General features: G+C 39.1%; 1 protein-coding gene across 2 annotated transcripts in view; it reads right to left on the bottom strand.

The window, feature by feature from the left end:
- The window catches only part of WIF1 (WNT inhibitory factor 1), a 153,044-nt gene that overhangs the window by 75,388 nt on the left and 56,602 nt on the right, over positions 1 to 21,054 (bottom strand). Inside the window, exons 2-3 of one of the 2 annotated variants that reach the window (XM_019952307.3) lie at positions 11,223 to 11,432; positions 10,585 to 10,724 (exon numbers count right to left, since the gene is read on the bottom strand). In XM_019952307.3, the coding sequence (XP_019807866.1) occupies positions 10,585 to 10,724; positions 11,223 to 11,370 (288 nt within the window). In that variant the 5' untranslated portion in view covers positions 11,371 to 11,432. Of the gene's footprint in view, positions 1 to 10,584; positions 10,725 to 11,222; positions 15,011 to 21,054 lie in introns of those variants that run through there. The other variant, XM_019952308.3, reaches the window with a different exon arrangement.

Genomic DNA, 21,054 nt, shown 5'->3' with positions numbered 1-21,054 from the left:
CCAGAGACGGGCACAAGCCGCAGCTATCAGCACGGACCCCAGATACGGGCATGAGACGCTAAGGGAGCCTGTGCAGCGCGCTACTTCCAGGGCCCCGGGATCCAGGGACAACCTCCCCGGGAGAACACACGGCTTGCCTCAGGCTGGTGCAACGTCATGCCGGCCTCTGGGGCTGCAGGCTCGCCCCGCGTCCGTACCCCTCCCTCCCCCCGGCCTGAGTGAGCCAGAGCCCCTGAATCAGCTGCTCCTTTAACCCCTTCCTGTCTGAGCGAAGAACAGACGCCCTCAGGCGACCTACACGCAGAGGCGGGGCCAAATCCAAAGCTGAACCTCAGGAACTGTGAGAACAAAGAAGAGAAAGGGAAATCTCTCCCAGCAGCCTCAGGAGCAGCGGATTAAAGCTCCACAATCAACTTGATGTACCCTGCATCTGTGGAATACCTGAATAGACAACGAATCATCTCAAATTGAGAAGGTGGACTTTGGGAGCAACAGTAGACTTGGGGTTTGCTTTCTGCATCTAATTTGTTTCTGGTGTTATGTTTATCTTAGTTTAGTATTTAGACTTTATTATCATTGGTAGATTAGTTTATTGATTTGGTTGCTCTCTTTTTTTTTTTAATATAGATATATATATTATTATTTTCCTTTTCTCTTTTTGTGAGTGTCTATGTGTATGTTTCTTTGTGTGATTGTGTCTGTATAGGCTTTGATTTTACCATTTGGCCTAGGGTTCTGTCTGTCGTTTTTTTTTTTTCTTTTAGTATAATTTTTAGCACTTGTTATCATTGGTGGATTTTTTGTTGGTTTGACTGCTCTCTTCTTCTTTTTTTATTACTTTTTAATTTTAATAACTTTATTTATTTTCTTTTTTTCTCCCTTTTCTTCTGAGCTGTGTGGCTGACTGGGTCTTGGTGCTCTGGCCGGGTGTCAGGCCTGTGCCTCTGAGGTGGGAGAGCCGAGTTCAGGACACTGGTCCACAAGAGACCTCCCAGCTCCACGTAATATCAAACGGCGAAAATCTCCCAGAGATCTCCATCTCAACACCAAGACCCAGCTCCACTCAACGACCAGCAAGCTAAAGTGCTGGACAATCTATGCCAAGCAATTAGCAAGACAGGAACACAACCCCACCCATTAGCAGAGAGGCTGCCTAAAATCATAATAAGGTCACAGACACCCCAAAACACACCACCAGATGTGGTCCTGCCCACCAGAATGACAAGATCCAGCCCCATCCACCAGAACACAGGCACCAGTCCCCTCCACCAGGAAGCCTACACAACCCACTGAACCAACGTAAGCCACTGGGGGAAGACACCAAATAAAACGGAAACTATGAACCTGCAGCCGGCAAAAAGGAGACCCCAAACACAGTACGGTAAGCAAAATGAGAAGACAGAGAAACACAAAGCAGATGAAGGAGCAAGGCAAAAACCCACCACACCTAACAAATGAAGAGGAAATAGGCAGTCTACCCGAAAAAGAATTCAGAGTAATGATACATGATCCAAAATCTTGGAAATAGAATGGAGAAAATACAAGAAACATGTAACAAGGACCTAAAAGAACTAAAGAGCAAACAATGATGAACAACACAATAAATGAAATTTAAAATTCTCTAGAAGGAATCAATAGCAGAATAACTAAGGCAGAACGGATAAGTGACCTGGAAGATAAAATAGTGGAAATAACTACTGCAGAGCAGAATAAAGAAAAAAGAATGAAGAGAATTGAGGACAGTCTCAGAGACTTCTGGGACAACATTAAATGCACCAACATTCAAATTATAGGGGTCCCAGAAGAAGAGAAAAAGAAAGGGACTGAGGAAATATTTGAAGAGCTTATAGTTGAAATCTTTCCTAATATGGGAAAGGAAATAGTTAATCAAGTCCAGGAAGCACAGAGAGTCCCATACAGGATAATTCCAAGGAGAACCTGGCCAAGACACATATTAATCAAACTATCAAATATTAAACACAGGGCTTCCCTGGTGGCGCAGTGGTTGAGAGTCCACCTGCTGATGCAGGGGACACGGGTTCGTGCCCTGGTCCGGGAAGATCCCACATGCCGCGGAGCGGCTAGGCCCATAAGCCATGGCCGCTGAGCCAGCACGTCCGGAGCCTGTGCTCTGCAACGAGAGAGGCCACGACAGTGAGAGGCCCACATAACGCAAAAAAAAAAAAAAAAAAAAATTAAACACAAAGAAAAAATATTAAAAGCAGCAAGGGATAAACAACAAATAACATGCAAGGGAATCCCCCATAAGGTTACCAGCTGATCTTTCGGCAGAAACTCTGCAAGCCAGAAGGGAGTGGCAGAACATATTTAAAGTGATGACAGGGAAAAACCTACAACCAAGATTACTCTACCCAGCAAGAGTCTCATTCAGATTTGACGGAGAAATTAAAACCTTTACAGACAAGCAAAAGCTAAGAGAATTCAGCACTACCAAACCAGCTTTACAAAAATGCTAAAGGAACTTCTCGAGGCAGGAAACACAAAAGAAGGAAAAGACCTACAATAACAAACCCAAAACAATTAAGAAAATGGTAATAGGAATGTATATATCGATAATTACCTTAAATGTAAATGGATTAAATGCTCCAACCAAAAGACACAGACTGGCTGAATTGATACAAAAACAAGGCCTGTATACATCATGTCCGCAAGAGACCCACGTCAGACCTAGGGACACATACAGGCTGAAAGTGAGTGGATGGAAAAAGATACTCCATGCAAATGGAAATCAAAAGAAAGCTGGAATAGCAATTCTCATATCAGACAAAATAGACTTTAAAATAAAGACTATTACAAGAGACAAAGAAGGACACTACATAATGATCAAGGGATCAATCCAAGAAGATATAACAACTATAAATATTTACGACCCAACATAGGAGCACCTCAATACATAAGGCAAATGCTAACAGCCATAAAATGGGTAATTGACAGTAACACAATCATAGTAGGGGATTTTAACACCCCACTTTCACCAATGGACAGATCATCCAAAATGAAAATAAATAAGGAAACACAAGCTTTAAATGATACATTAGACAAGATGGACTTAATTGATATTTATAGGACATTCCATCCAAAAACAATATAATACACTTTCTTCTCAAGCACTCATGCAGCATTCTCCAAGATAGATCATATCTTGGGTCACAAATCAAGCCTTGGTATATTTAAGAAAATTGAAATCGTATCAAGTATCTTTTCCTACCACAACGCCCTGAGACTAGACATCAATTCCTGGAAAAAATCTGTAAAAAATTCAAACACATGGAGGCTAAACAATACACTACTAAATAACCAAGAGATCACTGAGGAAATCAAAAAATACCTACAAACAAATGACAATGAAAACACGATGACCCCAAACCTATGGGAAGCAGCAAAAGCAGTTGTAAGAGGGAAGTTTATAGCAATACAATCCTACCTCAAGAAACAAGAAACATCTCAAATAAACAACCTAACGTTACACCTAAAGCAATCAGAGAAAGAAGAACAAAAAATACCCCCAAAGTTAGCAGTAGGAAAGAAATCATAAAGATCAGATCAGAAATAAATGTAAAAGAAATGAAGCAAATGATAGCAAAGATCAATAACATTAAAAGCTGGTTCTTTGAGAAGATAAACAAAATTGATAAACCATTAGCCAGACTCACCAAGAAAAAAAGGGAAAAGACTCAAATCAATAGAATTAGAAATGAAAAAGGAGAAGTAACAACTGACACTGCAGAAATACAAAGGATCATGGGAGATTACTACAAGCAACTATATGCCAATAAAATGGACAACCTGGAAGAAATGGAAAAATTCTTAGAAAAGCACAACCTTCTGAGACTGAACCAGGAAGAAATAGAAAATATAAACAGACCAATCATAAGCACTGAAATTGAGACTGTGATTAAAAATCTTCCAACAAACAAAAGCCCAGGACCAGATGGCTTCACAGGCGAATTCTATCAAACACTTGGAGAAGAGGTAACACCTATCCTTCTCAAACTCTTCTAAAATACAGCAGAGAGAGGAACACTCCCAAACTCAATCTATGAGGCCACCATCACCCTGATACAAACACCAGACAAAGATGTCACAAAGAAAGAACACCACAGGGCAATATCACTGATGAACAGAGATGCAAAAATCCTCAACAAAATACTCACAAACAGAATCCAACAGCACATTACAAGGATCATAAACCATGATCAAGTTGGCTTTATCACAGGAATGCAAGGATTCTTCAATATACGCAAATCAATCAACGTGATACACCATATTAACAAACATGGATAAAAACAATATGATCACCTCAATAGATGCAGAAACAGCTTTCAACAAAATTTAATACCCATTTATGATAAAAATCCTCCAGAACGTAGGTAAAGAGGGAACTTACCTCAACATAATAAAGGCCATGTATGACAATCCCACAGCCAACATTGTTCTTAATGATGAAAAAAAATGAAACCATTTCTACTAAGATCAGGAACAAGACAAGGTGCCCATTCTCACCACTACTATTCAACAAAGTTTTGGAAGTTTTAGTCACAGCAATCAGAGAAAAAAAGAAATAAAAGGAATCCAAATCAGAAAAGAAGAAGCAAAGCTGTCACTGTTTGCAGATGACAGGTACTATACATAGAGAATCCTAAAGATTCTACCGGAAAACTACTAGATCTAATCAATGAATTTGGTAAAGTAGCAGGATACTAAATTAATGCACAGAAATCTCTTGCATTCCTACACACTAATGATGAAAAATCTGAAAGAGAAATTAAGGAAACATTCCCATTTACCATTGCAACAAAAAGAATAAAATATCTAGGAATAAACCTACCTAAGGAGACAAAAGACCTGTATGCAGAAAACTATAAGACACTGATGAGAGAAATTAAAAATGATACAAACAGATGAAGAGATATACCATGTTCTTGCATTGGAAGAATCAACATTGTGAAAATGACTATACTACCCAAAGCAATCTACAAATTCAATGCAATCCCTATCAAACTAGCAATGGCATTTTTCACAGAACTAGAACAAAAAATTGCACAATTTGTATGGAAACACAAAAGATCCTGAATAGCCAAAGCAAACTTGACAAGAAAAACAGAGCTGGAGGAATCAGGCTCCCAGACTTCACAGTATACTACAAAGCTACAGTAATCAAGACAGTATGGTACAGGCACAGAAACAGAAATATAGGTCAATGGAACAGGATAGAAAGGCCAGAGATAAACCCATGCACATATGATCACCTTATCTTTGATAAAGGAGGCAAGAATATACAATGGAGAAAAGAGAGCCTCTTCAATAAGTGGTGCTGGGAAAACTGGACAGCTACCTGTAAAAGAATGAAATTAGAACACTCCCTAACACCATACACAAAAATAAACTCAAAATGCATTAAAGACCTAAATATAAGGCCAGACACTTTAAAACTCCTAGAGGAAAACATAGGCAGAACATTCTGACATAAACCACAGCAAGATCCTTTTTGACCCACCTTCTAGAGAAATGGAAATAAAAACAAAAATAAACAAATGGGACCTAATGTAACTTAAAAGCTTTTGCACAGCAAACGAAACCATAAATGAGACGAAAAAACAACCTTCAGAATGGGAGAAAATATTTGCAAATGAAGCAACTGACAAAGGATTAATCTCCAAAATTTATAAGCAGCTCATGCAGCTCAATATCAAAAAAACCAACAACCCAATCAAAAAATGTGCTGAAGACCTAAATAGACATTTCTGCAAAGAAGATATACAGATTGCCAACAAACACATGAAAGGACGCTCAACATCACTAATCATTAGAGAAATGCAAATCAAAACTACAATGAGGGATCATCTCACACCGGTCAGAATGGCCATCATCAAAAAATCTACAAACAATAAATGCTGGATTGGGTGTGGAGAACAGGGAACCCTCTTGCACTGTTGGTGGGAATGTCAATTGATACAGCCACTATGGAGAACAGTATGGAGATTCCTTAAAAACTAAAAATAGAACTACCATACGACCCAGCAATCCCACTACTGGGCCTTTACCCTGAGAAAACCATAATTCAAAAAGAGTCATGTACCACAATGTTCATTGCAGCTCTTTACAATAGCCAGGACATAGAAACAACCTAACTGTCCATCGACAGACGAATGGATAAAGAAGATGTGGCACATATATACAATGAATATTACTCAGCTATAAAAAGAAACGAAACTGAGTTATTTGTAATGAGGTGAGGTGGATGGACCTAAGGTCTGTCATACATAGTGAAGTAAGTCTGAAAGAGAAAAACAAATGTCATATGCTAACACATATATATGGAATCTTAAAAAGAAAATGGTTCTGAGGAAACTGGAGCAGGACAGGAATAAAGACGCAGACATAGAGAATGGACTTGAGGACATGGGGAGGGGGAAGGGAAAGCTGGGATGAAGTGAGAGTCGCATGGACATATATACACTACCAAATGTAAAGTAGATAGCTAGTGGGAAGCAGCCACAAGCACAGGGAGATCAGCTCAGTGCTTTGTGACCACCTAGAGGGGTGGGATACGGAGGGTGGGAGGATGCAAGAGAGGAGATATGGGGATGTATGTATATGTATAGCTGATTCACTTTGTTATAAAGCAGAAACTAACACACCATTGTAAAGCAATTATACTCCAATAAAGCTGTTTAAAAAAATAAAATACTGTAGTGCACACTTAAAAAAAACAATATAGTGTTAGTTTTAGGTGTACAGCAAAGTGGTTCAGATATATAGATTCTTTTTCAGATTCTTTTCCATTATAGGTTACTACAAGATACTGAATATAGTTCCCTGTGCTATACAGTAGGTCCTTGTTGTTTGTCTCAAATTTAGGGGAAAATTAGAATAAGAAATGCCTCATTGAAAAATATCAACTATTGTTAAGTTATGTACAGTAATAAAGAGTATTTTCACTTTAATTACCAAAAATCCTTCAAGCCTCAGCCTCTGTAGTAGAAATTCTTCTCTAATCTAAAGGGCTTGAGATGTGCCACACCTAGAGAAGCCCGCACGCCACAACAAAGAAGAATCCACACGCCACATCGAAGACCCAGTGCAGCCAAAAAAAAAGCCTTGAGAAGGAGCATGTCAGAAAATGAATATTTTAAATTGCAGATAAAGTAGAGACAGGGTTTTCCATGGAAAATGAGGATTACAGGGAGAGGAAGAGGCCAAGGAATCGGATTTCAGGCAGGAAAGCTTTGCAAAGCAGATTTTGGGAGATAAAGAGGAGACGGGGTTGTCCATGGAAAATGAGGATTACAGCAAGAGGAAGAGGCCAGGGAATTGGATTTCAGGCAGGAAAGCTTTGCAAAGCAGATTTTTGAAGATTTCATAAGAAACTGGTAGGTAAGAATAAGGTAAACATTAGCAAATTTGGGCTACATAGGTTACAATCAGCCATGAAATCAAATTCTTTTACCATTTTGTGAGTGATATGTAGTGGATAAATGATACTGGATAATAAATGAAATAAACTATTTACAATACAGAACATCGTACAATTTTAAACTCTAAAGTACAACTTTTTACATGTGTTTAATGTAAAATAATTTTTAAAATTACAAACCAATACACATTCACTGTGGAAAAAACCAAAACATAATACATGTAGATATAACTAATGTGAACACCTTGGAGGATTAGACTTTTATCAGACATGTTTTCCTATGTCTCCCCACATATTTTGTAATGGAACCAAACAGAATATACTGTTATAGACGACTGACTTAATTTGTCATGAACATCCTTCCATAGCATTGAGTGGATGTCTAGAATATTCTTATTAATGCTTCTTGCCACTATCACAGACCTCTAGGTTCTGCCGTTTTTCACTTTTATAAATAGCATGACCAGGAACAGGCTTGCACCAAAAACTTTATTCATATCCATGATTATTTCCTTAGGAGGAATCTCTGGAAGTAAAATTTCCTAGTCAAAGGATCTATGTCAAGCCTTTTGCCATCAAAGTCAAATTGCCCTGCAGAAAGGCTAACATACGCATCAGCTACAAATAAGTATGCATAATTCTCCACATACTAAAAACACTTTTAAAAAACTTGACCAATGTGATGTGAGGAAATAATTCTCACTGTACTTTTTATTTGCATTTGTTTGAAGTAGAACATGGAAGTTATTTTAAATGGCTCCAAGAACCCCTTGGGTTACTGGACAATACTTTATTGGAAGTAGATAACACCTACTGCCTCTGCTAGATCTTAATCCTAAAGTTATTTTATCTTTTCCCACATGTTTCCAAAACACTTAAATATTAAGTTTAAAATTTCATTAATCAGCTATGTATTTTGCTTGTGTTGAAATCCCTAAATGTTTGATATTCTTTTGAATGAAATAACTAGATAATGGAATGAACTTTTCATTTTCCATGTAGATATTTTGACGTGGTTTGGCTTTAGCCAAAGATGCCTTTCAAAATACCTAATTGACATTGAAGTCATTTTTCCCATATTCAAAATTTCCATGCATTTCAAAAATTATGGTGCTGGAATCACAGAACTTTATTGGCATTAGTCAAATTTAAATAATATTTTAAAACATCTTGCTGTTTGGCATTGTGTAGATCCTTTCCCCCTTCCCAGTACGCCACACTGCTCCAAAAAAAACATACCAGATTTCACACAGTTACCTGTGGTAACCTATCTGGAGCAGACTGGACATAGAGAGTAAGATAACTGAGGTGCTAATATTGGCCTGCATAATCCACATGGGTAATCAACACCTAAACAAGAGAGGGAAAGATTCTAGAAGCTTCATCTCCATGCCAGTTCTACCATCTTCTCTAATCCCCTACAAGAAATAGTCCTGAGATTGTTTGATATGCAATCCATTTTGTACTCAACAATATGCCAACGTTTGCAAAGGGGAGAGAGCATGGAACTTAAGTCTTTGCTTCAAATTTCATTCTTCAGAAGACAAACTCAGAGGAAAAATAAATAAATTGATCAATCAATCAATCGGAGCTACTGACATTTTCTACTTCAAGTGCAGTTACTGAACCCTTTCAGCTAAGGAGGGGTGCAAGTCAAACTACCTTCTAATGGTTCTTACAAATCCATTTTCTTTAGAAGTAAAGAAAATGTTCTTTTAAAAAATATTGATCCCAGCTGACAAGTGGTCAAACACAATAGATTCAGGTGAAAAAGAAAAGGAGATAATAAAAGGTCATTAACTGATTTATTACTGATTTCGTAATATTTCAAAATTAGTTGTCCATAAAGTATCTATGAAGAGGAAACTGTAGGAAAAAAAAAAAAAAGAGGAATACTCTCCCTATAGAGCAACAGGAGCCTCAGTGAACTTATCTGCAGAATGGGGGTATTAGAATAGATGACCTTCCTGTTAGGAACTTTGGTGGATCCAGAACATCTATTCCTTTATGACAATGGAAGTGTTGAAGGGTCTAGATTTGATCTGTTTTAGAAAGGAAAAATGAGAGAACAGACGTGAAGGAAAAAAGGCAGCTAAAATGGTCACACCCATACTACAACAGGTAATTAGAGGGAACACTAGTGGTGTCTCAATTCAAAATAGCTACTTTTTATAAAGTGTTTTCTGGATCACATTCTTTATGAAGATATCCATTTAAACAGTTTTAGAATAAAAAGACCTGAAAATGTGACTTTAATTATAACTACAATGATTTTCCTAAGTAGATACACTTTACCAACTAACGAGCAAAAGAATTTACTTACCATTTGTCCTCTAGAGTAAATTCTCCAACTGCACAAAAGAAACTAAACTCACATAATGTTTATTCTCCCTTTCCTTCCCAAATTAGGTCATTTATGTAATACTGAACCTCTACAAAAGGTAACATACAAAAGATGCTAATGTGCTAAGAAATAAAAGGAACACTTCATAAAAATATAGTGGTTTTCTTTTTCCATATGAAAGTATTTAAAAAACAGTAGCTTGCAATATGTTACAAACATTCTTATATGACACTTTTCAAGTCTGTGAATTCTTGCCAGAAATATATAGTGTTCACATCATTCCAGTGAATAACTCAACATACCATTTTTTTTCAAAGGCACAGTGTCAAAAATACTTATCGACTTTAAAATTTGTTTTTTCTGTAGTATATACCAACCACCTGTGACATTGTTCTAAACAATGACATTGTTGTAAACAATGTCACAGGTGGTTGGTATATACTACAGAAAAAAGTCTTAAATATTATGCTAAATTTCAATGTTAGTGAACACAGAAAAAAAAGTAATGTTGGTATTTGAGGTCATTATATTTCCAGCAGCCTGAAGACATTGAGACTTATCAAAATAGTGATCTTAGGCACTTTGCCTACCCCTTTCTTTTGGGAATCTTTAATTTATGTGACATGTTTAAATAAATGGGAGTTAACTCTTCATATGCTTTGGAAATTACATAAAAATCACTCTTAAAATTGTAAAAAAATGTAGCCGACTACACACTATATAGTATTATTTCTACCTGCCATCAGGTGCTGTAAATATTAAAGGGTAATTTTCTTCAACCTTTCTGGTTAACATAACTCACCTGCCCTTCAGCTTGCCAGGTGAAATTCATGGAATGGATATTGACAGGAATGGCTGGCATTCTCTGTTGTGCTCTTCTGAAATCATGTGTAAAAGGGGCCATTTTCCCCTCTGAAACAATCAAGATATCTTCTTCAAATCCTGGTTTTAAAAAAACAAATAAAACTATCAAACTAGCTGGACTTAAAAGCATCCAAATGAGAACTTGCACGCAAAAAGAACACCAAAGAATTAGTAATAGGTCATTTCTTTTCACAAGGCACCTGCCTTCGTACCAACTGATATTCCTGTGGGTGATAAGAATGATGCCAAAGACGCATGCTTTCGGGGAAAAGGAGTGGACGTGGAGTTAACTGGTGCTAGCAAATGCTGGGTCCACCTAAAAACGCAGGATTGTAGAAACTAGCAACAGCATGATCAGAACACTAGATCAGCTTAGGTTTCTTGAGAGAGAAGTTTATACGCTTTTAGATGGAAAATAGCTAATTAAAAGGGGGAGACCAATCTTCCTTGGAAATTAAGCTTTGAAAACATACTAAATGTATGCATCTCTCCTCCTTTAATGGAAAAGCTGGACAGAGAGTGAAGACCCAGGCAGGGGAAGAAGCAGAAGCTCCCGTGTTAGGCGCGAAACCTTACCTATGAGCACTCTCGCCTGGTGAGCATCGATCCACAGGTACAGGCTTTCCTCCGGCGGCTGCCCGACCTCCGCCCGCAGCACCAGCAGGCACGGGAGGATGCTCCAGAATCGGAGCGCTGCGGCAGGGAAGGCGCCTCTCCGGGCCATACTACTCCGGACCTCCTGGCTGGTGGCTCTCGCAGCTGAAACTCCTGCCGCACCTACCCAACCTGCAGCCGTTAAGCTGTCTCTCAACCCGAGCTGTTCCCGCGTAGTCAGCTGGGCGTGTAGCCTCTCGGCTCTGATGCGAGTGAGCCCGGGTGAGCGCGAGGAGGAAGAGAAGGGAGTGGAAGAACCGGCGAGAGCGGGGCAAGACCGGGGCGGGGGGGCGGGGGCGCAGGAGGAACAGGGGAGAGCAGAGACGCAAGACTGGCAAAGCAGGAGATGCCAGCCCGCCGAGCGAGGCCAACAGTCAGAGGGTTAAATACAGCGGGAGAGGAAGAGCGGGAAGGGCCGGCGCAAGTGCGGTGCGAAAGAGGAGGCACTCGGCCCAGTCGGCCGCCACTGGGCGGCGCTGGGGAGACGCACGGGGGTGGGGCGGCACGGGACCCCGGAGGCCGCGTCCACGCCGCTGTGCGCCGCGTGGGAGCACGCACGAAAGGCGCACGTGGTGGAGGGAGATGCGGAGAAGGGCGCTCAAAGGCGCCTCTGGGATGTCCCTCGCTTCTGCCTCTGGCCAGACGAGGCATGAATGGAGGGAAGTGGGGTGAACTGACTTCACAGGGCTTAACTGAGCGCAGGTGATGATGATGATAACTCCCATTTGTACTCCGGGGCTAAATGAAGGCGCATATTCCTCCACTTCTCCCTTTCCGCTACTGTCATTCCTCCTTCTGCAAACCCTATCCTCATCCATCCGCGCTAAGCTGACACGGCGCATTCCCATCCATTTAAAACCCAAGACTCGACCGTCCAGTGGTTCCCTGATGGCTGGCGCTCAGGTTGGCGGGGGCGTGGGGTTTCATTGCCACTTGCCTGACACCATGGAGGATGCTTTTTAACAGCTGTGGAGGCTCTTCTCCCTGATCACCGGAAGCACTTGGAAGAGTTCCCTGAGCTCTGGATGACAGGCTTACCTGACCTGCTGGGGTAGGGCTCCCAAAAGTTGTGAATATCTTCATAGTTGCCGGTATTTTAAGAAATTTGGAGGCGTGCCGCGCTGGTACTGAAATCGCAGGCGCTTTAGAGCAACACCAAGGATCTGGCGTTGCCTGTGGGAAGAGTAGGTGGCTGGCAGTGGGCTCCAGCCCAGCCACACCGACTCGACCCCAGCAGAGAGGATTTGTTTTGCCCCCTGCCTAATCCCTTGGATGAGCAATGAAAACGGAAGCAAAGGTTTAAAAATTTTTTTTTAACTTAGATTTCAGACTCAGAAAAGAGTTGTTTACTTCTGTATTTTTTGGCATCCGAATGCTGGACAAATGTTCCAAGGATTGAGCATCTGGGGCTGGGCGTGTTGTTTCACCCAGTCCCTTGCAGAAGTGGATACCTCAAGAGGGGAGAGCAAACCGGCAACAACGGAAGAGAAGCGGAACACGTGCATGAATTCAGCGAAGCGTTGGGTCATGAGAAGTTACTAAAAAGAACAGAATATGTGTATTTCCAATTATGAAATATTTTCAACCGTGCAACTGTTGATCTTTGAAAAGAACTAGACGAACTCTACAATGGATTTGAACTTTGTGTTTTAATTGTAAAAGTACTTTAAAGTGCTTACTTAAACCTCACAAGTCTTTTAAATAGGTACTATTATTATTCTCATTTTATTGACGGGGAAACAAGGCTCAAAAAGATCCAGTAAGTTAGTTGACTGTGGTTACCCAGTGGTAACTATGGTTACTTACCGGGTCAGAGGCAGAGTCAGGGTTCAAATTTCCAGGCACTCTGGTTTCAAAGCCTATTCTCTTAACCACTGTACCTCCACTGATAAGTAAATCATAATTAAGTCTGTTTGCATCCAAAGCTTCACAGCCATTCTTCTTTACAATAACATTTACCTCTTTTCAAAGATTTCATGAGTTTTTATTTCAGTGAATATTCATTTATGTAATGTATTCATATACATTCCGAAACCTTTAAAGCACTTTAGCATTGTAATGCCAGTTGTCCCCCAGTTAAAGATAATACTTTTGCAACACAATGGACATTTTCCTTTACTCCAGAAAGTTGTCGTTTTAATTGAAAATATATTTTTCCCTCAGTAGTGTTCAAACCCCTACGGCTCTTGATGCAAGGACGCCCTCTACAGGTTGTTCTAATCAAATACTAACTGAGAAATAGCCTTCATAAAATTTACTTTTTATGTAGAGAAAAAGAGGGACTAAATTCTCCCTAATTCACCTTCCCCTGAGTGAGGTCTTTCTGCAACAGTTGAATTTGGTGTTGGTGATACTGGTAGTATATCGTGCTGTAAGGAATTTTTCTTTCCAGAACAACGGGTCTCTGTTCGCTTCTCCCCAGCAGTGGACACTTAGAAAAATTACATTTTATGATAGAGAAAAGTGTCATTTAAAAATATTGGATTTGGGCTCTTTTGGGTTTTAAAGGGAAGGAAGGAACCAGTCAGCTATTTTCAAGAGTAATATGGTGTCTCTTTGGGGGGAAGGTCCATCTAAGAGTTGAATCAGGCTGGACACTCCCTTCTATTGTTAAAGAGCAAAGAGGCTTTTTCATTCAGAAAAAAGTCATGTTTTAACATTTCTCTGCTCAAATAGAAATGCAACAATATTTGCACATGATAAAATGTTGGAAATAATATGCTAGGAGGTGTTGCGAGTTAACTTCATTTAGTTGAAAATCCAACCATTTATTTTTCCAGTCCATTATCCTTCCTTTCCTTGTGTAATTAATTCTTGTGAATTACATTTGCAGGCAACTTCATGTATTTGTTCATTAACTCATTCACTCATTCAACAAATATTTATTAAACACCCATTTTGTGCAAGACACTGTCCTAGAAACAACAGGAGAGACAAAGCCAGTGAAAAATATCACGAAACTACATGAGAAACAAAACACGATCCCAGCCCTTGAAGACCACTGGAGCTATTTAAATGAATAAGATAAGTACCCAAGTAACCGTAATTCAAGGCAGAATACAGTGATTGTTGATAAGACAAAAGGACTGGAAATTCAAAGGAGAAATCTCATATCTGGGATTCTGAAAGTTTTATAGTTCATTCATTCATTCATTAAAAAAACACTGACTGTGTGTCTGATGTATGCACTGTACAGGTACAGGGGATAGGAAGGCAAGTAAAAAGACAGCCCCTGCTCTTGAACTCTCGGTCTAACAGGGGAGATTGTTAAGAATGAACAATAAAGAAGAATGAATGCCAGGATGGGGATGTGCACAGGGTATTTTGGGACTGGGAGAAAAGTCCCCTAATGCAGACTGGGTTCTGGTAAGACTTCCTAGGGGCCAGGGTACTTGAGTAAGCAGTTCTGAAGGTTAAAGGGGAATTGAACATGTAAGGGAGAGAGACAAGGGATGTCCAGCAATAGTGAGAACAGAGATGAGAGAAGGAATGGTACCATCCAGAACCTGAATGTACTGATCTGCAATGTGATGAGCCTGGAGTGGGGGAGAGAGGGATGGATGAAGCCAAAAAGGGAAGTAGGAGTTGGTTATGGAAATTGTGCTGAGAAGAATTCTCAATAATTTATGGAGAGACACTGTCCTCAAGGAGGTGGAGCATAACTCCCCACTCTTTTTTTTTTTTTAACATCTTTATTGGAGTATAATTGCTTTACAACGGTGTGTTAGTTTCTGCTTTACAACAAAATGAATCAGTTATATATATACATATGTTCCCATATCTCTTCCCTCTTGTGTCTCCCTCCCTCCCACCCTCCCTATCCTACCCCTCCAGGCGATCACAAAGCACCGAGCTGATCTCCCTGTGCTATGCGGCTGCTTCCCACTAGCTATCTACCTTACATTTGGTAGTGTATATATGTCCATGCCTCTCTCTCGCTTTGTCACAGCTTACCCTTCCCCCTCCCCATATCCTCAAGTCCATTCTCTAGTAGGTCTGTGTCTTTATTCCTGTCTTACCCCAAGGTTCTTCATGACATTTTTTTTTCTTAAATTCTATATATATATGTGTTAGTATATGCTATTTGTCTCTCTCTTTCTGACTTATTTCACTCTGTATGACAGACTCTAGGTCTATCCACCTCATTACAAATAGCTCAATTTCGTTTCTTTTTATGGCTGTCCCCACTCTTAAGCGTAGGCTATGCATAGTGACTTCCTTTCATAGAGTTCCATATGGAAAGAGGTAAAAGGAGTAACTTTACAGCAGAGAGACCTAACAGACATGGGTGATCTTGTCCAGGTGATCAAGGTCAACATCAACAGTGATAAGTCATGTTGATAGTATGTACCCTGGATAAGATGTGATGAGAATGGTAACTTCACCTCTGTGGTCTTCTCTTAAAAACCCATAACTTCTGTCTAATCATGAGAAGGATATCAGAAAAACACAACTGAAGGACATTCTACAAAATACCTAACCAGTAATCCTTAAAACTGTCAAGGTCATCACAAACAAGGAAAGTCTGAGAAATGGTCACAGCCAGGAGGAGCCCAAGGACACACGACAAGTAAATGTAATGAGGTATCCTGGATGGGATTCTGGAACAGAAAAAGGACATTGGATAAAAACTAAGGAAATCTGAATAAACTATTAATAATAATGTATCAATACTGGCTCATTAACTGTGACAAATATACCATATTAATGTAAAATGTTAATTGAAGGAAAACTGGGTGCGGGATTTATGGAACTCTGTGCGATCGTTGCCATTTTTCTGTAAATGTAAAACTGTTCTAAAAAATAAAGTTTATTTAAAAAAATTAAAAAGTAAAGTTTATTTTAAAAATAAATGGTAGACCTAGATACATTCAAAAATACTAAAATACTACGAAAAGATGCTCAACATCACTCATTATTAGAGAAATGCAACAAAACTACAACGAGGTATGACCTCACACTGGTCAGAATGTCTATCATCAAAAAATCTACAAACAATAAATGCTGGAGAGGGCATGGAGAAAAGGGAACCCTCTCACGATGCTAGTGGGAATGTAAATTCGTACAGCCATTATGGAGAACAGTATGGAGGTTCCTTATAAAACTAAATATAGAATTACCATGTGATCCAGCAATCCTTCTCCTGGCCATATATCTGGAAAAAAACATATTTCAAAAAGATACATGTGGGCTTCCCTGGTGGCACAGTGGTTGAGAGTCCGCCTGTTAATGCAGGGGACACGGGTTCGTGTCCCGGTCCGGGAAGATCCCACATGCCGCGGAGCGGCTAGGCCCGTGAGCCATGGCCGCTGAGCCTGTGCGTCCGGAGCCTGTGCTCCGCAACGGGAGAGGCCACAACAGTGAGAGGCCCGCGTACCGCAAATGAACTTATTTACAAAACAGAAATAGAGTCAAAGATGTAGAAATAAACTTATGGTTCCCGGGGGGCAAAGGGGGATAAATTGGGAGATTGGGATTGACATATATACACTACTATACAGAAAATAGATAACTAATACGTATCCCCTGTATAGCACAGGGAACTCTACTCAATACTCTGTAATGACCTATATGGGAAAAGAATCTAAAAAACAAAGTGGATATATATACATGTATAACTGATTCACTTTGCTGTACACCTGAAACTAACACAACATTGGAAAATAAATATCAAATATATTCCAATAACAAAAATACTAAAGTGCTGACATTTGAAAATCAAAGGATTTTTCATAAAAATTTGGGTTTTTCAGGTTCTTGAGGCTTTTTTTTGGCTTCTTGTGGCTTACTCAAGTAAAACTGAGACATCTGGCAATATTCCCTCCCAAGAGGATGTGTGTGAGTAGTGCTGTAAGTACAGTTACAATACTCCTCTTTCCAGCCTGCTCCACTCATTTTCTTGACTTGCTGGGCTTCTGGAGGCCCAGAAGTTTGCTACTCGCTACTCATGGCCTGGAGGAGAGGCCATGGGACAGGGAGTGGGAAGGTGCCTGAGGGGGCTGAGCCATCCCTTAGCCTGGAAGTGCAGTTGTGTGGGAACAAGGACAAAGCCTGCTGTAGAGGAGGATCTTGTCACTGCCCAGCCACCCGTTCACCCCAGCAAACTGCCATCCTGCTGACCACTCTGCCTTGTGGTCTCCGCCAGAGCTATTTTGGTGGTGACAGGTGTTGGGACGGAGACTAGGTTATATCAGCTGCACCCTGAGCTGCGTTTGGAGAAAGAGGGGAGCAGGCAGCCCTGTAGCACACTGGTATGGAAAGGGAGCCACAAGACACAAGATAGCAAGTGAAGAGAGCAAGTTGCCAAGCATTGTTTTAATGCAGCCCTGTTTTTAAAAACCAAACACAATATCTATCTGCCTATCTATCTATCTAGTTAATATGTATATAAAACCATGCCGAGAAAATGTCTAAAAGGTTACATACCAAAATATTTCCAAGGGTAACCTATGAGGAGTGAGACTGGGATGAGGGAATTATTTTTCACTTTATGCACAAATATTTTCTGATTTTTTTTTTAATGGGCAGATGCTCTTGTAATTAAAAACCACTTCGAAGAAGAAAGGTTGTTTCTCTCCTGCTCAGTCAGTTTCTCTCAAAGTAGGCAGCTGTCACCACCCTAGTCCAGCACTTCTTGCTATGCTGCTTGCATACTTTATCACTTAAGAACTGTACATCACAACACATGACAGCTCATTACTGAAGCACAGCACAGCTTGAGGGTTCCTCATCAGCGCATGTAACACTTCTGCTCTTCTTTCCTCACATGATGGCATTGCCAAGCAACCTAGCATATCTTGTCTTCCACAAACCATACCCATTATTTTCTGTTCATCCATGCTGTTTCATCCCTATGACATTTAACAGCACTATTTTTTTATAATTGGGAATAAAAGGAAAACAATTGTACTGCCCAATATTAGAGAAATGGAAAACGAATTAGAATACTTTCATAAGATGAATTATTATTGAACTATTAAAATTAATGTTCTGACCTATGTATTCGACCATGAAACTATCATCACAGTCAAGATAAAATCCATTATCCATCACTCCCAAAGTTGAACAAATCATATACTTTAGATATGTGCAGTTTATTATATGGCAACTGCATTTAATTAAATCTGTTTAAAAAATTTTTAAGAAATAAAAAATATTGATGTTTCATCAGGACACAAAAAACACTAACCATAAAAGAAAAATTGGTAAATTAGGTGATATTAAAATGAAGACTTTTTTTAATCAATAGATAGCATTGAGAATGAAAAGACAAGCTATAAAGTAGGGGAAGATACTTGGGCATATAGGACTCTTATCCAGAATATATAAAGAATTTCTATAAATTCATAAGAAAAAGGTCAAACAATCTGGTAGAAAAATGGGCAGAAGGCTTGAATAAGCACTTCACAAAAGAGCATATCTAAATGGCCAATTAACACATGAAAAGCTGCTGAACTTCATTAGCAATCAGAACTAAAACTACAGTGAAACCAGTTCACTGCATTCAGAATGCTTAAAATTAAAAAAGAAAGACTATATGAGGTTGGTGAAGAAGTGAAACCTATACTGCTGATGAAAGTGTAAATTAGTACAATCATTGTGGCAAACTGCTTGGAAATAGCTAGTAAAGCTCAAGTGATTGCACTCCTATGGATAAGCCCAAGAAAAAAAAATGTGCACCTATCCATCCAAAGACATGCACTATTTATCTTGGCCCCCAAATGGAAACAACTCAAGTATCAACAGTGGAATGAATTAATAAATTATTATTATTGGTATGATGGAATACTACACGGCAATGAGAATATGCAAAGTACAATTACACACAACACAGATGACTCTCACAGACATCAGGATGAGCTAAATAAACCGAAAGGGTACATACTGCATGATTCCATTACTAAAATTCCCCAAACTGGAAAAACTAATATTAGAAGTTAAGATAATGAAGGGACTACCTTTGGAGTGGAGTAATGACTGTAAGGGGATGTAAAAGGTGTCTCAGGGTGCTGGTAATGTTTTGTTTCTTTTTTTTTTGCGGTATGCGGGCCTCTCACTGCTGTGGCCCCTCCCGTTGCCGAGCACAGGCTCCGGACGCGCAGGCTCAGCGGCCATGGCTCACGGGCCCAGCCACTCCGCTGGCATGGGGGATCCTCCCGGACGGGGGCACGAACCCGTGTCCCCTGCATCGGCAGGAGGACTCTCAGCCACTGCGCCACATGTTTTGTTTCTTGATCTGGATGTTTGCTACATGGGAATGTTTATTTTGTGAAAATTCATTACATTGAATGAATTTATGATTTGTTCACTCTTCTATGTGTATATTTCAATAAAACATTTACTAAAAATTATTATATCATATAAAAAACAAAATTATAAAAGATAGAACACATAGGTGAATGTATGTATAAGCTTAGACTGGGAATGACCTTTCTAAGCAAGACACTTGAAAGCTATAAAAGAAAAGATAAATAAATTTGGCCAGAAAAAATGTTTTAAATAGCTATGTAGCAATTAATGTAAAAATAGCTTCACCATAAACAGATTACTGGGGAAAATATCTGCAAACATATGACAGACAGACGGATAATTTTCAAATTTCCAAAATGCTTATCCTTACCAATAATGCTTATGCCTACCATATCAGCTAGTAGAAAAATGGACAATATAGATTTCTGTTTCACAGAAATAGAAATACAAAAGGCTAAAAGGTGCTTAACTTCATTCATAATGGAAGAGGTGCAAACCAAAGCAATGAGATATTGTTTTATTTTACTGATGTCAAAAATATAAAAATTGACAAATATAAAATTAGATAAATTAAAAATTAGATAAATTTTTAAATAACTGAATATAAAGTATAGTCAAGGAAATAGGCAAACAGAAACTCTCATATATTATTAATGAACGTGTTAATCAACTTATCCGTTTGGGAGAATAATTTCTAATTTTCCAATATCCATCAAAAATTCAAAATGCATATATTCTCTGACTCAATAATTCCACTGTTAGGAATTTATTCCATGACTATACATGGAAAAACACCACCAAAACACATTTACAAAGATATTCTCTTTGTAATGGTAAAAGACAAAGAAACAAAAAACTTGAGACTATCTAAAGATCCATTAATAGGAAAGTAGTCAACCAAATTATGGTACAGTATTCAGTGGAATATCAGGCAGCCATTAACCAGAAAAAAGAAACTCTGTGCTGATTATGAAAGTTCTCCAAGATTCATTATGAAGTGAAGAAGATGCAAGCAAGATGCAAAGCAGTGTTTGTATTATGTGTTCCTTAGTGTACATAAAAAATTAATACACACACAAACACTTAAGCACAGATGTACATGTACATACAAAAACACAGACATCATCATCACGTTCACATAGTCAGCCACACACACACATAAATTTATCTGCAGGAAAAATACATAGGAAACTTGATGCTAGTTTCCTTTGGTGAAAAGAACTATGGTTTAGGAAGAGTTTGGGGAGAGAGGATTTTTTAATTCTATTTTTCTCTATTATTTGAAATTTTTTAGACATACAGTTGATTTCTACTTTTTGAAATGTTAATAGAAATTACTTAGGTAACATGCTATGAGCCATTTAAATTTTCTTCTCTTTGCTTTTCTGTTTTCAACAATAAAAGTCTAAGAAATGTTTTTTTAAATGACATTTCCAAATACTTTCTGATAGCTCATAATATAATTTTGAATGAGAAAACCCCAAGAAAAGAATGTTTCTGTGTA

Source organism: Tursiops truncatus, chromosome 11 (assembly GCF_011762595.2).
Source record: "Tursiops truncatus isolate mTurTru1 chromosome 11, mTurTru1.mat.Y, whole genome shotgun sequence".
In the NCBI taxonomy this organism is placed as follows: Eukaryota; Metazoa; Chordata; class Mammalia; order Artiodactyla; family Delphinidae; genus Tursiops; species Tursiops truncatus.
Note: the sequence above shows the minus strand (reverse complement) of the source record. Positions and strands in the feature narration are given on the sequence as shown.